Here is a 19,299-nt window from a genome sequence, read left to right on the forward strand (position 1 = left end):
GTTCCCATTAATCACCTTCATAGCGGATCACACAAACTGACAAAAAAAAATGCTCCACAATCTTTTTTATTTTTTAAAGACCCACTTAGATAAAAAGCATGTTTTTGGTGTTCAACATGTACTTGGGTTATTTTCTCATGAGGGAGGACATTTATTACGACAACTATGTATTTCTGAGTATTTCTTTAATCAAATTGTGAATCAGGAGCAGATGAAAAAACAGAGTTGGAAAACCCTAATAGCTGAGATGCAGGATAATGGCAAGGCAGAAGCTCCCTGCTCCGCTCCATTTGCATGTTTGTCTTTGTTTTCCTTGTCTGAACTGGGCTCTGGCTTAAAACTGTACAGCTAGACATCTTTAATAGTGCTCACCAGTTTTGTTGCACCACCAATGTTCGGTTGGGGTTGTGGGGGCTGTAAGCTAGCGGGAGAGCGTGTAAAGAGATGGGTGATGGGAAGTGGGGTTGGCTTACTCTGCGCCAACAGTCCCGCCTACAACTCAGAGGTGAATTTCTAATGAACTACTGCTGCTCTGCAGAAATGTCCAAGAAAATAAAAAAAAAAATTTGGCTAAAAACAAGATAATCATAATAAAAAGACAAGATTTTAAAACAGATCAAAAGATGATTAGAATGGGATTTCAATGGTCTTAACTGTTTGTTTCATGTCTAAGCAAAATGAGAAAATTTCATGCAATGAATAATAATTTCTTTCCTGAAATTGCTGCAGAACAATGCCACTCAGCGAGTCTTGAGATTTGTTTTGGGGTTAATTTTCCTGCCTGCCTTCCATTACCTCCAGTCTAATTATTACAACTTGAGCCTTTAAGACCAACACTGGCTGTTCCATTTCCTTTGTCAGTCTAAGTTCTAATCGCCTGTCTCGACTCTTTACTCTGCATCGCTGTTATCTACCTTAAGATTTATGAAAGATTTTGCATAGCTGGCCTCAATTTTATTTTTGGGAACTAAAATTTTCCGCTGTAATTATAAAGACTACAACTGTATTTCTACAGGAAATATTTTCTATCATGAGCTGCAAATGCAGCAAAATTTGATTGCTTAAAATGCTACTAATTTGCCCTGTTTAATTAAATAAATGCAAGTTTTCCTTTTGAGTCAAAATGAGAATGTTTGTTCGAAAATGTTTTTAATTTTGTTTGCTGAATTGATGTAAAGAATTACAGATTGAATCCCCACTATTGTGCTTTAATTCTTCTCCAAACTAACACATTTCAGATCCAGAGTGAAGGTCTAATTTTGATAACATTGTGACGAAAAAAAATGAATAAAAATAATTTATAGTCAACATGAAGCTCATCTAATGTGTTTTTTATTGATTCCCATCCATTATAAAAAAAAAAATACAGTAACACCTCAGAGGTTTCAATTCATCATTTTCACAAAATCAAAGTGCATCTTTCCTTTTTTTTTAAATACCTACATTTGTTTCTGTGGGAAAGCAACACAATATAGTAAATTGTTTCGAGATGCTTCACACAATTAAGGTTTAGTATTAAAAGTTAGTGAGGTTAAAGATACCAGAAAGCAAGACCAAAGAGGAGGTTTCTGGATGCAGTTAAGGAGGACATGAAGTGTAGTTGGTGTGCGTGAGGCAGATGCTGTGGATGGGGTTGATGACGACTGAAAAGAGCAGCTGAAAGGCAAAGGAAAGAAAATTGTTTCTAAACATTTGGTGGCCTCTTTTCCCAATGTTCTGATGAGTCAGTTTTTCCACAAACCCTTTTTACCAATTATAATCAAACAGTATTAAGCCTCTTTGCGTTAAGACTCTTTTGCTCAGTTTTGTTATGTAATTTGAATAATAAGACTGTAAAAAGTCAATTTATACAAAAAAAAACACGTAAAAATTTAGATGGTCACAGTATTTTCATCATTTATGAAATTGTAGCAGGATTTAGTGTTATTTTTTATTATGTTTTGCGCTTCCTTTTAAGTGGTAAAACATGTTTATCACCAAAGATTTTTTGTATTACTTGAACTGAAGCTCCAATAAAGTTGAGCCACTAAAATGTTAAAGTCTATGCAACATCCTGTCACATAGAGATTTTGAACAATTAAAGAAGTTTAGCTCCAAAGACTGAACTGGTTTTCACAATCCTCACTGTTCTATAGTTTTTGTACTGAACGGTGTAAAACCGCAACGCAGCAGTGTGAAGACGTCCCAAAAATATGGAGAAAATTAGGGATGGCCCGTTTGATACGGCGCTTCGGCGCGCGTTTCACCTTCATGAAACAGAGTGTTTCGGCACAATGTTTCGGGGCGTGTGTCAACTAGCGCAGATCATGTGGTGGATGGCGTATGACGCGCCAAATGCTTCGTTTGGTCGAACCACGCTTCAGATGTCACTTGTGTTTTTAACAGTTGGGCGCGCTATTCTCTAGAAATGCGAAATGAATCCCGAATGTTTCCTGACCAGTTCCATTGTTTCCCTTGTATTGGAATCAGAGTCAGTTCATTGCACTTTAGCATGGCTCCAAGTAAAAAATGTTGTGTGGCTCAGGATCATTTCAATTCGGTTTTTCCTAATAAAACAATACACTATGAACGTTGTGTATAGAAAAAAAAAACACTGCAATCAATCTATAATGGCATGTCATTTTCTTGTGAATAGAGATAGCTCAGTGATACTTACGTCCAGAGGTCCTGGGTTCGAGTCTAGCACTATTCATTTTTTTTTTGCGTTTATTTTATTTTTTTTCATATGACGTGTATTTTGCTGTGTCAAGCACTTCTCACAGAAAACGTCACATGTTGTGTTGTTTTACATTTTTTTTATCATCATTAACAAAATTTGTTCAGTTTTACGTTTTTTATCATCATTTCCACATTGAAGTGTTACAAGGAGCTTTGTTGAAACATATGTGGATATACATCCAGTCCGCCACCAGATGCCGCTGTTCTGTGTAGTTTCAAAGCCCTGAATGGTTGGTTCATTTTTCCGGCACAATTACATGAACCTCAAGGGAAGCTTCATGGGGCTTCTATTCCCATCCCTAGAGAAAATCCAACGTCAAGGTTAAATGAAACTGAAAAACCACTAACCTCTGGCATCAAAGAACTCCTCGTCAGAGCTGTCCACCGACTCTTGTGCAATATTCTGCAGACACCAATGAGTGGCACTGTGTTTTCTCGATGAGCCTGTGAATAAAGAAGAAAATGACAGAAAATCTCTTTTTAGACCAAGAATGACAGACAGGGTCAGGCCATTGATCATAACACTCACAGGGCTGGCACGTCACACTTTTATATATATCCATATATTCTCTTCTCTTTTGCCACCCTGCTGTCTGCTCCAATGCTGTAGAGTGAAAGGTAAGTGTGAGGGTCCCTGGTGCGTAGCTTTTCAACTGTCAAAGCTGGACATGAAGCCTTATATAAACCTCAGTTGTGTCGCTGCACACAACTGCTCTCAGGTCTTTTGGCTGAAATTATTCTCAAGAAACAAAACAACTATCAAGAACACAAAAGTAAAATTTGAAACAAGAAATTAAAGGGATGATAACCTAACAGTTAACAGTTCCACAGCAGTTTAACATAAATCTCCCAATTACAGTTTAAACTGGGTCAAATAAAAGAATTTTAGACAACCGTTTTCTTTTTTTCAATTCATAAAAGTAAAAAAAAAAAGCCCCCACTAGAATTACAAGCAGGGCCTGCTCACAGATAAACATCATGACCAGCTAGCAAATTAGCTAAATATATTCTTCTTTTTTTTATTTGTTTGGGATTTGACTTTGCAGTTTCACATAAAGAAAAGTAACCTGAGAGTTTTTCACTTTACAAGTGTGATTATAGTTTGTAGAACAATTAAAAGCATATTTAAAAGGATGAGCCAAATACGCACAATAACGTAGTGAATGATCCCAATTCAGACAGGATTGGGAAAATTTAATATTTAGTAAATAAACTGAAATATGACTCAAACTTCTAAAATTTAATCATAACTTAAGGACCGCAAACTTGACTAAACCAAACCATGACAGAGGAACCAAAAACTTTCAATGAACAGAAACCACAGGCCAAGAGGCACTGAGGAGACTAATTAGAAATGAGAAACAGCTGTGTTGATTAATAACTTCATTCAGGTGTTTAGTGAAGCAGGAAGAGAAGAACCAGAACCTAAACCATTAAACAAGCAGACTGAATCTGACAATAGAAAAAAAAAAACAAAGGGCAAAAATTATAAAACCACAAGATGTCACCTTTTTCAGATTTTAAATGCTATGCAACAAGGTAGTTGTATAAAAATCAAATGTCTAATCTTTTTTTAGATCATATTTCTATTTTTTTTATTCAATTTACAGTATCACATGATAAGAAATATGTATATCATGCCCTAAAATATTTTGGATGATATTTATTTTATTTCTGCACATGCTTTGTCTGAAAAAATTGAAAAAACAATACTGTAGAGTCACATGCAAATTAGATCCAAGAAGCTAAAGATGTTTTAAATTATACATAATATTGCCTCAACATCCTCTGCAGGTCATTTGACCTATGCTACATTATTGAAAATAGACCACAATTCTTCAGCCATGTTTTTATATTCAGCGTTAAAGGTTTCTTCCCAGGTAGAGAAGAGAACTAAGTGAAGAGCCTCAGGCATCTGTGATTTCTGCTTTCTTGGACTTTGTTTATTTTCTGTTTAGAAATAAAAGAGTCACCTTAGACTCAAAAGCTTTTAAAGGGCTCACAATGATCTTTCAAGTACGTAATAAAGTCACTCATGCTTAGACGCAGTTGGATATGCATACTTCATACCCTACCCACTTACTGTCAACAAGCCTAATGTGTTAGGTGTAATCACAAGCTCTTGCGTCAATCTTTGACCTTGCAGCAACTTTTTCCATCAGCAAATTGTTCTCTGGGGACTCTAGTATGTCTGAACTCCCGCAGAGCCTTTAACCGGGTCATTTAGATCAGCAGTGGAGGATGAGTGAGTCGCTTCAAGTGAGGATTAGTTCAGCCCTTGAGAGAGCATTTATTATGCATCAACATTTGGTACACAGCGGCAGTCCTGCTTGTCAAACAGCCAGTCATCATACACCATTCCAGAGTGCTAAGCAGTTCAAATAAAAGCTGCCGGTTGAAGAAAGCTTAAAAAAAGCACAACAGGATAACTTGAAGATGTGCACACCAACAGTTTTAATGTGTCAATAAATCCTAAATATGCATTCTGCAATCCTAAAGAAACTATTACAACAAAGTGGAAACCAAATGTGCAGCGTGAAGGATGCAATTTTACATCAGCAGTTGATGAAGAGACGCTACTCTGCAAAAATATTAAATAAACAAATAAAGAAATAAATAAGGCCAGCTGAGGCCATCTTTTATGTAAGATTGAAGAGTTCTGTGTTTGAGCAGTCTAGCTCTCTAAGTTGGCCATGAAATGGACTGACAAATTGTTTGGGATCTGTTTTGCCTCTGGCCCTCGTCAGCTGGCCCTTAGCTACTAGCGACCATCTGTACATTTGAGCTGGTATAGCAGCTTGATGCACAGATGCATGACTCTGTTCTAGTCTTATCTAACAAGCTTGGCAACAGTGGTATCACTGCAGGCATGCTATCTGCAAATTCAGGACCCTGCACTGTTATGTCGTCCTGAGGACTTCAGTCCCCCTTTGGTTCACATGTGCTTTGGGTGAACTTGTCTATCCTGTGGGGGTGGGTGGGGCATTTGCTTTGCAGTGGGCGGGGTCTTGTGTGTGCAGAGCTCATCAGAGCTCGAGCCACAAGCTTTTTCAAACTGCATTTTTATGGAGTGCTCCTAAATCCTAATGACATGAATAAAGAAATACTTAAAAATGTCACTTTAAGCCTAATTTTCGTTATGTATGTCCTCCATCATCAGAAAAATGCCACAAGTACATGTTAAAAACACAGTTTTTCATCAGGGCGGGTCTTTAAGAAATCAAGTAGAACACAAGCATCCCTGACACATCACACGAAGTGAAGATGACTAGCTGAACAACATCAAAACTTAAAATAACTTGGTAAAAAAAAAAAAAAAATCTTCAACCATCTAGGAGATCTGTGTGTTTTAGCTTCTATTTTTTTAAAGGGCTGCTCTCATTTAATGGATCGACTGCTGACAGGCATTCCAGTAAACTGTCCTGTCTGTGCATAAAAGCTTGGAGCATTCGCTTCAGCACTGCATTGACCCTAAATGTCTTACAAGTTTTAGCAGATAAAGATAACTGCTTGGGTGGCTGAGGCTCCTCGCAGGTGTGTCTATCACCTTAGCAATCTCCACTGACTGGATAATAGAAAGGATTTCTGAAACTCCCTGCAGGGTAGTTTATGCACACCATGTCTCCACAGATACTGGGGTAAAGTCTTGAAATATCTACAGTTTATGATGCAAGCTGCAGCCGGGAAGCTCTGAACATGATGGTTGAGAGGCAGAAAGATTTTCCAATAGTAGCGGGTCGTTTTTCTGACAAGAAGTCTCTAATCTTTCCATTACCACCCCCATCTACAATGTGTCATGTAAATTTGGGTAACTGAGCACTACAGAAAGAACGACATATGTGCGTGTGGATACAGGAAGTCCCGTTTTGGTATTCTTTTCCTTCAAAAGTTGGAGAATTAAATCAGCATTGGTACACTGGTTTGAGTGATCTTTAATAAATAAAAAGGACTTGCAACAAAATAAATCCTCTGCATTAAGGCATAAAGTGCTTTTATTTATTTAAAAAAAAAAAAGTTAAAATAAATGACAGAACAAATAACCATGATTACACGGAGACTACAGAATAATGATTGCAATCCAAGGTTGTTGTTTTTTTTCTGCAGTATTCACAGACGTGCAAACCTGAGGAAAGATGCAAACAATTACAGTCTGGCACTTTCACACCAGAATAGTTCTGCAGCTCAGTGTGATTAGGCTGCAGTAAAGGAAAATGTTACACCTTTATTTGGTTTGATTTGTTTTACACACTGCACTCTAGAGAGCAGACTAACGATGACCAAACCATCTGGAAAGAATGTCTTAATTTGGGATGGTGCCACCCCAAATGTCCTCTGACAGAAAATCTCCCCTCATTTAAACATCTTTAATTAAATTCTTCGCATTTTCTCGTAAGCACAGCACTCAAAATGTGCTATGCTTATTTCACATCCTCTGTCTATGTTTATTCGCTTAAAAGTTTGTGTGTGTTCACACAAAAGTTCATTTGCAAGTAATCAGAAACTCTTTTAATCCGTTTGTGACTTTGTTTGAATAATTTATCCTGTGAGATGTAAATAATGTTAATCATATCCTCCTGAGAACCAGCCCATTCATTTATGTCTCCTGTAAAGAACAGTTGGTTTTGAATTATGTCATTTGACTCATTTGAAGTACTCTACTAAGACCTGGTGTGCTTGAATAAGGATATCCTGGCCTTTCCTTTGATATCTTGTATGTTTGGGTGGGATTATGGGAAGTTTGGTTTCCTGGGAAGGCAAAGTCTACAGAGGTTGTAAATTTGGTTCTCAGGAGGAAAAATATATGTTGACCTCAGAAAGGGTGTGTTTCTGCCACAAGGGCAAAAGGTTTTTGACCGCTGTTGCAGTAAGAGATGAAGAAGTGAATTCCATTTTCGATGTAAAAAATAAAATCAATGCAACTTTGATCGGAATACAAAGAACTTCATTTTGCCTGTTGTACAGGAAAATAACAGTTTAGTTCACCTAGCGTGTCAGCCAGGTAAATCTGGTATTACACACCTCAGTGGCTTCAAGTTCTAGACTTAGCTTCAATATCTTTAATACCCAACCAAGACAAAATCAATAAAAACAGTTGTTTTTCTGCTGCTTATTCCCTTGAGGAAGTAATGCACACAATCGATATCATTTTAAAGTATCTTTGTTTTCTAAATGTGCTTTATCATTTAATTAAGCAGGCTGTTAAAGGGTTATTGCTGATTAGGTCTCAATTTAGATGAGCTTTCAAATTAAGTGGAAACAAAATGGTGCTGCCTATGCAGCTAAAGTAAAAAAATAAAAACTTTTTTTTAAAGATTAATTTTTCAAAAGAAAAGTTTCTACAGCAAAAATATACCTGTATGCTGTGAAATTGCTGAATATTGTTTGATGAAATGAATATACAAAAAATGGGTAATATAACAACAGTTTTAGTTCTTTTGTTTATACTTCTTAATAGATTTATATGTACTTTTCTTGTAAAACTTGGGTTATTTTTTGAATTGTTAGAACAATCATTGTTAAATGCAGAATGCATAGCAAGATCCCTTAGATATTATCACACTCAGACATCTATCATTTAATCATTAATTATGAAACAACAAAAATAGAGACGAAAAAAATGGAGATTTAGAGACTTACAGCTTTACACGAAACATAGAAAAAGAACTGCCGTATCCACTCTCATTAAAATAGTTTTGTCATCCTAACCAACTCATAGATTTAAATCTTGCTGTTAACCCGGAGCCCAAATATATGTATTTGATTTTTTTTCCCCCAGATGAATCACTTCCTGCTGCCTTCAATGCCGTTCTAAAAGCACTGATTCTTTAATTTAAAAGAGTGCTCCCTCTTGACATGAAAAATCCTCTCAGGTAGTAAAATGTGCGGTGGAAATGTTAATACAGGATTAATAAAATACGGTCAAATGGCATTCCAATCCCATCCTTACAAATAAATATCACGATGACCTAGGCCTTCTCATTAATTAGATATCAGAAAAATTATTTTCAGAGCTCACTCTAAATCCAACACCAACGACAGTGATTCGACACACATAGCAATGAGCTTTTGTCTGAAAATCAAAGGATGTAAACCCCGAAAACTGTTGTATGAGAAATGTACAGAAACTAACAAGGAAAGGAGGCCCGCTCAGCAGTGAACTGCACTCAAAGGAAACCTGTATCCCTGCCTGTAAAGCTTTTCTTCAGAGCAGAGGCACAGCAACACAGGGCCGCTCGTGATTCATCTCGTCCCTGTTTCATCTCTTTCTTTCCATTATCCACTTGCTGCGGCGTTTACATAGAAGACCGTTTGAAATGACGCTCAGCAGCACTCATTTCTGAAGCAACTCCATGGCAATCACATGCACACCTCCCCTCCCCAGACCCCTTCCTGTGACCCTGCTGCATTCGTTAAGAGAATACACTAAAGACTGTTGCTTTAAAAGTGCTCTAAATGACATTTTAATGAAAATGTAACGCATCTGACAAATTTGAAAATTAAAAAATGATTCGTTACTTGTGTTACATCCAGGGTCATGCAGTCAAGGGAGGCGCTGTCTCACCTCACGAGAAGCCATCACAGGAAGTATACTAAAAGGCTTCATATTTGGGCAATGATCGTCGTTATGTATATACAAAGAGAAATTTGGGTTGGAGTTCTCACCCTTACAAGTAAAAACAAGGACAAAGTAAAAACAATGGCAGCAAATTCTAAATGATTCTAATAATAACAATCATTTTTTTTAAATCAAAATGAATAAATTTTGCATACACATTAATTTATTCCTTACATTTTATACGTAAGCCAGCTATAGGATTACCTTAGATCTTGAGCTCATGCACACAAGATTTATTTAAATAAATTCAGGATTACCATTACAACAACAAATCGTCAGTAGGGTAAAATAACCTGTCTCACGACGGTCTAAACCCAGCTCACGTTCCCTTTTTGTTGGTGAACAATCCAACGCTTGGTGAATTCTGCTTCACAGTGATAGGAAGAGCCGACATCGAAGGATCAAAAAGCAATGTCGCTATGAACACTTGGTTAGGGATAAAGCAGTTATCCCTGTGGTAACTTTTTTGACACCTCCTGCTTAAAACCCAAAAAGTCAAAGGCAGCAAAACGACTTCAGTGAGAATGGGGGATCTGAGGAGAACAGGAAGTTCTCCTGCTCCAATTACAGAGTAGGCAGAGAGGTTAGGCAGCTCCGATCTCAATCTACTTTAGATAGCCCAATACAATGCAGGGTGGGTTAAAGATTCACTCCTATCATCTTTTGATCTATTCTAAAAGTGTTCCCAGTGGTTTTTAAAGTTATGATTATGCCATTTTTAGCCAAGATGAAAAAAACTGTCTTGTTTTCTAGGACATAGTTCCTGCAGAGCAGCAGGAGTTCATCAGAAACTCACCTCTGAGTTGTGGGACGGACCCACGGGAGGGGGGAGGGACCCACAGGGACCCCCCCCCCTTCCTTTCCTAGTGGCTGGGGGCTCAGAGCTTGTGGCCCCGCCCAGTGTAGTCTCTACGTCACAGTGCAATCTTTTTCCAACAGCAGTTTTCTGGTCTGCTCTTAATTCACAACAATTTAAATAAACAAATGCTCAGAGATACAAATTTAAACTTTCTTTTCTTAATACATGTCCTCCATCACCAAAAAAATGCCACAAGAACATGTTAAAAACACCAAAACACGATTATCATCAAAGTGGGTAATTAAAGTCTTTCTATGCCCCCGTGGGGTGACAGCAATCAGCTTTTGAAATGACCAGCCGTGTTTTAAAAAGCTTCTTGAAAAAGTAAAAAGAATTCTTGCAAATCTCCAAATCAACTGAAATAATGCATTACAAAAATACAGGTTACACCACCAGAAACTAAAGGAAATTCCTCAGTTCTAGCATTCACAGTCCTAGTGTGTTCTTCAATTTGTTTTTTAACCAATTTCTTTTTCAATTGACTCTATAGCTTTCACATACGGTTCTATGAATTTTTTATCCCACAGATGGTTGGTTAATCTTTCATCAAAGGCAGTTTAGGAAGCACACACCAGTTACTGGAACTTTTTTTTAGGGAGTTCTTATACTGATGAAATTAGAAGAAGAAAAATATATAAATGCAGAACCATTTTAAAATGTTACAAAGAAAACATTATTGATCATATAAAACCTATCATTTTATCTGTACATTTCAAGCCCAATCTGTATTTATAAAACATTAAAACACATAAAGAGCATATTGAGGGATCAAAGAGCATCCATGATTTTCTATGACTCACAAGTTATGAAAGCACCACGGAAAATATCTTACGCTGACTTAGAGAAGCCACTTGAAAACATATCATTTAGTAATCTATGGGGTGATTTACAGTCTGCATTTGTACTCATCTGATACATATACAAAGAGTTTCAGTTAATATACTATAATTGGTTAAATTACTCACCTATAATATAACAATTATAGGTGAGTAACTCCAGGGAAGAAACTTAGAGATGCAGCCCCCGAAGAATAAAAAAAAAACCTGCACGACTACAGCAGCACAAGAATTACTGAGTGGTGTATTTTAAAGCCACAAAGAAAACTTTGCACCACTAAATAGATGACAATATTCCCTCAAACTGACATACAAATTCGGGATGGGCCAATATCATTTTATCAGGCTGATACCAATAACCAAAACTTCCCCTGCAATTGTGGCCGATAGCCAATATTTTCCGATACCAATATTTAAGTGTCTGGAATAACACAAAGTTTAGATTTCCTGTGTTACTTAATAAGAAATGCACAACTTTTCTTTTGCTGTGCAGTCACATCGTACTTGACCTTTTCAACATACAGCAAGGGATTTCAAAGGAACAAGTATCACTTAAAACTTTGAAAATATATCTGAAAACAGTCAGACCATTTAGTAACTACTGGACATAACTGTAAACAGATCTGTTAGGGAACAAAATGTATCCCTATCAAAAATAAAACATACCTGAAACAGTTCATTGCTAGCTATGACTGTAAACAAAAGATTCCCAGTGCCAGGGATCTGTTAGGAACAAATATACATTTCAAAAATAAGGTGTATTGGAAAACAGTCAGAACAATATCGATAGATTTTTTTAAATATCTGACCGATACAGATAAACTCAAATTATGCAAAATTGGCTGATACCGATACTGGCACCGGTATATCACCCATCCCTGTCATGGCTGAAAACATTTTTATAGTTTTTGGGGAATATTTGTATTTTTCAGTTTTCAAAATAGTAAAACTTTGATCATTTTTAAGTTAGATTTTATTTTATTTTATTCTGAAGATCTTTCAATGCTAAATTCTTACAGGAATTGGAGACTCAGCTGTATTATCTGGGGGCCTTGTGCTTTAGTTTGACTTAACTGCCTTGCTGATAGTTTTTGCAGAGGAGCCTTAATTTCCTTGAATCCCACAGGATTTATGCAAAGGCATTTTCCTCAAAATTACATGAATTTTAAAGTGGCACAAAAAAAGTTAGAAGTACAGTATTTCTTGAAACAAAGTAGATTATAAATCTCAGGGGTAAGAGAGTTACAACTAAGAAACTCTGGTTTTATTCATCCAGAAATTAGAATTCATCATGACTCTTCTATTCTGTGTGTGTTCTCTTTTTTGTTTTTGGATTTTAAGGGGGTTTTGTTTTGAGTCCTAACACAAGAGTGTTGTCCTGCTGCTCCTGGAATTTTCACTTCTTAAAAAAGATGTTGCATAGAATAACAAGTGCTTGTAGTCCCGCATGCTGCCCTGACCCACATGTTAAAATCAAAACAAGGTTCTCATTCTGGTGACTGAGTGGGCCCTTAACTGCACTGAGAGCCTCATCCATCATTTGCTCTGTGGTGGGTTGTTGTGTGAATCGCTGGATTTTACATAGGTGACATTAAAATACAGTATGTACAATATTCACTTAATGTTAACTCATCTAATTAGAAGAAAATAGCTTGAAGGAAGAGAAAAAGGAAACCAAGCCTCACGATGAGTCAAGCACTAGAAAGATGAACTGACATGCTTACAGAATGATGTGTCTCAGTAAAGAAGCCAAATGTGGCATAAATTCACTCAGCTATTCATCGTGTGGTGCAAACACCTCTCTCCAAATAAATGTGAGTACCACTAAAAGTAAACTACTGAGAGTGGGTCGAAACAGAACTCAACAAGACATACGTGTATTAGAGGATGCATTTTCTTACTGCTGAGTGGCAGGAGTTCATTAGAAATTCACCTCTGGATTGTGGGTTGTCCATCTTTACTTCCGGTAACCCATCTGTTTACACGCTCTCCTGCTATCTTAAAGCCTCTCATAAACCCAAACTAAAAATGTTGCAACAAAAATGGCGAGCAATGTTGGAACTCTCCAGTTTAGAGCCAGAGTCCAGCTCAGATAAAGAAAAACAAAATGTGCTTGGATCTTGTTGTCTACAAGTGGATGCATCAGAGTGGAGCTGAGCAGGAAGCTCATGGCCTGTCTATTGTATTTTTTACATCACAAATAAGCAACTTTTCAAGCAGAATGTTTTTGTCTGCTCCTTATTTGCAACAATTTGAATAAAAAAGTACCCAAAAATGCTATTTTAATTTTAATTTTCTTTATACACGTCCTCCACCTTCAAAACCATGCCACCAGAACATGTTAAAACATGTTAAATGAAAAACACAATTTTCATTGGGATGGGTCTTTAAATGTAATGTAAGGCAAAAGTCTTTGCAGCAGCCGTTAGACAAGTGTAAAAATAACTCCTATCTATCTATCTATCTCTGTTTTTTTTTAATCTCTCTTCCATCTTTATGTGAATAGAAACTACCCGATTTTACTGTGCTATGCACCTCATCCAGCTCTTCTGTGAAAACACTGAGGCGGTCCCCATAGCTGACACAGACCATTTGACCAAAAACTTTTTTTTTTAAATTGAAGTTCTTCCAAACACCTGGAGGGCAGCTGGACCAGATGCCTGCACTGCCTCATTTTGTTGAGGACTAGCAGCAAATCCACTCCTTTCAGATAACTCTGGAAGGCTCAGTTCCTTTTAATTAGGTAACCAGATAATCTACTTGCAGCTGACAACTGTTAATAATAAATTTAGCTTTTTAGGGTTACCATAGTGCCTGTTATATGTGGACATTTCTGTGGGGAAATGTCCTGCTCAGCAGAGCCCCAATCTGGTTTTGATAGTTCTAACTCTTGTTGGGAATTTCCTCCTAATGCTTTGTTTCATCTACAGCCCAGCTGTTCTGAAAACTGCATTACTCCATCCCCTTCCCTTTCATTCTTAAATAATCTAAGGAATTCTAAGCATCTAAAGGTGCAGTTGAGTGCAGTGGCAGTCCAGACAGAAATGGCAGGAAAGCTCTGCTGCAAACCTTTCCTGGACGAATATTGGAAAAGCCGTAGTTCTGCAGTATGATGCCTACGGTGTCAAATCCAATGATGGTTTTCATCGGTGCAGAGAAAACGGGGAGGAAATGAGCTGTGTCTTTGTCACTCGTTTACCAACATGCAACGTGCTCGAGTGAAGAAAATGTTGCACGCCCGACTGGATACGATACGGTGCAGAGAGCAGTGTGGAAAGAAAAAGGGGAGAACTTGAATGTGTTTCTGTGGTTTTATGATGCAGGAAATAACTATTATTCTAACTAAATTACATCTAATTTAGGCACACAGTCAAAATCAATCACCACAGCAATGACAGGAACAAAGCAGATTTATGCCCTCAACAAGTCTAAAGTTGATCACCTTTATTTGCAAGACTCTCCTGCAAAGCAGATCAGCACTTTAAGCAACTATTAGAAAATAAATACGTCTATAAGAAAATTGTATTTATAAAACGGGGTTTGAAATCAGGTGTAAACATAAAAAACAAGAGGACACAAGGAGTAGATAAGCCAGAGAATTTGATAAATCTCATTTCAAGACGGTACACTTGAGGGAAGAAAAACATTTTGCAGTGAACATTTCTGCATCACAAGTGGGTTTTCAGACAGAGAAGTGCAATCGTGTGCGAGGAGGCTGGTAGTCTTCTAGCATTTGAGGTGTTAATACAGCATCTATATGTAGATGTTGCATTAAAGCTTGTGCAACTTCAAAAATGTTACACCACAACAGACAGACATCTTGAATACCTGCAATCCTGAGAGTCAAAAGAAGGACCCAGGACACATGCATGTTCAGCAATGTCTGCCCAGCAGTCAGTCAGTATTGGAATTGCATCCATGTGTACACAGAAAAAAAACTTTCAAAAAGATTCATCTTAGATTTTTTTGTAGCACCACTTCCAGGAAGCTAGAAAAAAAGGTCGACTTCCACACAGCTGAGGTGGAGGGTTGTGAGCTTCTGGTAAGTGTCGGCGGCAGTGTTAGGGATGACAGTAGAACACCAAATGTGGCCCAAGGAAAAAACTAAATACCAGAAAAACAAACTAAAGTTCCCTTAATAAAATCGTACAACCCTTTCCTCCCATATCGTTCCAACAATTGGGATAAAGAAAAATTTGATTTGTCTCATATGCTTGATTTTTCATTCCATCTAACCAAATAACCTGGAAGGTTTCTTCAAAAACATATATTTCCCCTAAAACAAATCAGATTCCTATCAAGATCCAAGCAGATTTCCAGTTGTCTTTGTCTGTGTTCTATTTTGTTATATGTAGGTCAAATGAATCTAACTTGACAGCCCTATTTGTTCTGTCATTTTGCTTGGCTTTCATGTTCGGTTCTGAAACCATAACCCTGTCTAATGAGAGACCTGCTTTCTCTCTGTTTGTTTCCTCCAAACCCTACACCAACCTTCCTTTTGATTTTTCTTTTCTAATTTATAGGTAAACTTTATGTTTGTGTGTCCTGTTTGTTTGTTCCCTGCATTTAAGTCCTTTTTGTTTAAAAACCTGATAGAACTGAAGCACCCTTGTGTGCTTGAGCACTAGAGCCAGGGTCAGAACCACATAGTTTTTGTCTTTGTCTGTTAACTACATGCTCCAAAAGTTAAGAGACAAGGTTCACAATTAATTATTTAGTGGGGCAATTTCTCAAATTAAACAAGCAAAAAAAACTCTACACTTTTTTTAGCTTTTCAGCTTGAAAGGTAATCCTCCAAACTGCTTTGGACTAATTCTTTCAATCCATTTGCTAATCACAAATTGTCTATTGTGGCTGTTTAACAATTTGACAGTAGGAGTCACAGTTCCTCCTGGCCAGCAGAAGCTGAGGTGCAGCTGCAGTGTCCTCAGAGTTGTTGGTTTAAATCACTGCTCTTACAGGTCAAAGTGTCCCTGAGCAAACCGCATGCTGTCGTCGGCAATGGCGAGCTCAAAGACTGAATGGTAAAAGCACAATGTGATTTTTTTTTAAATCTCAGATAACAGCCAATGTATTATTACATTCCTGGAAAAAGTAGTGGACCCTACCTGTTGAGAAAACCGCACTAAGTGAGATGCATTAGTGTGTTGACTAGTTTTAAAATTCTGTAACATTAAAGACCCTCTCCGATCACCTTTAATCTGTTGTTAAGAGCGTTACCAGTGATCTTTTAACTATGGTTATGCAGTTTTTAGGCAAAATCAAAAACCTCTGTTGTTTTCTAGGACATAGTTTGCCTCAAAACTGTTAGCCTGTAGCGAGCACACCACTATTTCCCATCATCCTTCTGTTTCCACTCTCTCCTGCTAGATTACAGCCCTCACAACCCCAACCTAACATCACCAGTGCAACAAAAATGGCAAGCAATATTGAGCTATCTATAGTTTGGAGACAGATGCCAGCTTGTTGACTGGATATAGCAGCACATGTATATTTACACTTGTTGATCTGATCCCACATAAATTATTGTATCACTTCTTGGTCATTTGCTGGTTCATCTGTTCTTAGACCTCTTGAATCCGGCTACAAAAGAACTCTGAATTTCCTGGACAAGAAGCCTTGCTATTATCACCTCTATCTCATTCTTCACAAATACAAACTCCTGAGCCTTGAATATCTTAGACTGCTGAAATGGGTTTGTCTGGTTTATAAAGTCCTGCACGGTTCAGCCCTCCCCACCACTGAATGAATTCATTAAGCAGAAATCACTCAGAAACTCCTCCAGAGTAACTTCGGCTGTTGTTTGAAGTGATTGTGAGGCCCCACAAACGTCTGTCTCACAAAATGTATTGTCACTCCAGGGCTCAACTTTCTGGAATAGAATACCAATATTAATAAGAAAAAGTGCAAATGTTGTCATTTTAAAAAAAAGACAGCTGAAACTGTAGTTTTTGGAATCTCAAATGTGCAAAAGCAAATGACCAGACATAAGAAAATGATACTCCAAAACAGGCACTAACTTTTAAAATGTTTCATCTGTTCAAAATTTATTCTGTATTTTAAATGTATTACCATATTTTGTATGCTGTCTTTTATCTGTGTTTTATAATTTTATGTATACTGTTTATCTCTTAAACTCCGTTTTATTTCTTTTAACAACAACTTTCCGAGGGACTCTAGATGCAAATTAGCCAGCAGCTATAATCTGGCATATTTACCTTATTTTTTTGATGTTCATTAATATGCATTGTCCCTTTCTCAATAAAGTTAATTAAAACAAAGACGCACATGGATCTATTCATCTGCAAGTGGATGCATCGGAATGGAATGAAGCAGGGAGATTGTTGCCTGCCGATTGTAGCACCTACATCACTGCTATGAACGTTTTCTCTTGTCTGCTCCTGATTCACACTGATTTAAAAAAAAGAAACACTCAGAGACGCAATTTAAAGCTCAATTTCCTTTATACATATCATTCATCATAAGAAAAATGCCACAACATGTTAAAAACCTGATTTTCATTGTAGTGGGTCTTTAAACTAAAAGTAGGAATCTCAAGAGACTTAAATAAATATATATTTGAAATCCCTGCCTTTCGTGTTACTGTAGCATTAAGGCTTTTGACAGTGACAGATTTAAAAGCCACAGACTGGTTCACTTCCCTGACCTAGAACAGCAGTGACCCAGCTGCTGTGAGAAGCTGCTCCTTGATCCAAAACCACTGCACCTTTGACAAAAAAACTATTTTAATTAACAGACTTTTGTCCGATCAGCACACACCCCAGTTTCGTTTTTTTCAGTAGCCCCTCTTGAGTTTATTATCGGGATTGCTTCAGTGTCAGATGTAAAATATTCAGTCTGGATAAAATTGAATTGGCTTTTTTTTTAAAGTGAAATTAATTTTATTTAATATCCATTGGCCGCTGTCAATGAATGTGTAATAATAAATGATTAGGCTACCATGTTGGTTGAGGCATGTTTTCCAATTGAGTAAATTAACAAAAACAAAGCTGTTATTTTGCCTTTATGTTACTGGTCCGGCTCACTTGAGATCAGACGGGTTGAATGTGGCCCCCGAACCAAAATGAGTTTGACACCCCTGAGCTACACGAACAAACAACATTGCATCAATGGAAACAAGAAATGTTTGAAGTATGTATCATTTCTAAGAAAGAGGAATAAACTAGGGGATGTCAAATATTGCCAGAGCTTATCTTTTTTGCAAAATGCACCATCATTCTAATCCTTCAGCACAAAAATCTTCCTGTCATTCACAAGAGAGAAAAAGGAAGCGATGAGGGAGGAAGAGGTTGTTCGTCGGCACCCTTCAGCTCTATTTTTAGCATAGTGTAGAATCACACAAAACAGTAGGTAGGCTGCCAATTTATTTCATTTGGACAGAAATTGAAAAAGGCCCCTCACACTGAGCTTTGGAATGGTCGGCGTAGCTGAGGACAGAATAAACGGCGGGGAACAGTTAAGACTCTGGCAGGGGGAACGACGAGGAAAGCGACATTTCTCACGACAGACTTGACACCACAGCACCTGTGTTATTTCAAGCCGCAGCTCAAATAGTGGAGTGGAAGCAGGCTTGAGAGCTACTAGTAAAATGAGTGAGTCCCACTGAGCAGCACAAAGTGCTCCACAGTTATGTGACACTTTTCAATAAAACGTCTCAATGAAAGTTGTCATGGTGCACTATAGGGAGACCAGATCACCACATAAGCATGCAGGACCATCAAGGTTGTGACATAATCGAATTAAAACAATAAGGCTTTACGCCAAACATTTTGACTGTGGATTCAACTGCAGGAAACATATTTTAGAGGCAAAGGACCTGACAGTCATTATGTCTAATTTGATGTGTAGTAATAAATTCAGCGCATAGTCTTAGAATCTCATTATCTCATTCAAATGAACTTTCAATACTTATTATTACAAGAGCAGCAGAGTGTGTTTCAACTGAATGGAGGAAAAGTTCATGCAAACATAACACCAAAGCACTGCATGTCAATCCTATGCGGTGAAACATAGAGCACGCCTGTGTCGCGTCATACGTGTCACACACTGTCCTGGATCATTAATGACAGTTTGCAGTGACGAATCAAGTGAGAATGTTCAAATCTCTCTTTAGGAGCCTCAATTCTTCATTGCTCCAATGGAAAGAAAGGTGCATAGCATTTTTTTAAAAACATTTGACTAATTGAGAAATTACTTTGTATGCACAAAAACGGTTAAGTGAACTTTGAATAGAGAACTGTTTTTCCTCT

General features: G+C 37.5%; 1 protein-coding gene across 8 annotated transcripts in view; it reads right to left on the minus strand.

Annotated features, from left to right (window-relative positions):
• Positions 1–19,299, minus strand: part of pitpnm3 (PITPNM family member 3) — a 125,167-nt gene that overhangs the window by 100,962 nt on the left and 4,906 nt on the right. For 6 of the 8 annotated variants that reach the window (XM_023961426.2, XM_078929756.1, XM_023961427.2 and 3 more), the window contains exon 2: positions 3,067–3,162. In XM_023961426.2, coding sequence (XP_023817194.1) covers positions 3,067–3,162 — 96 coding nt within the window. Of the gene's footprint in view, positions 1–3,066; positions 3,163–3,247; positions 3,323–3,868; positions 4,006–19,299 lie in introns of those variants that run through there. The other 2 variants (XM_023961425.2, XM_023961424.2) reach the window with 1 other exon arrangement.

This window comes from Oryzias latipes, chromosome 13 (genome assembly GCF_053564925.1).
Source record: "Oryzias latipes strain Hd-rR chromosome 13, Olatipes_Hd-rR_3.1".
Taxonomy (NCBI): domain Eukaryota; kingdom Metazoa; phylum Chordata; class Actinopteri; order Beloniformes; family Adrianichthyidae; genus Oryzias; species Oryzias latipes.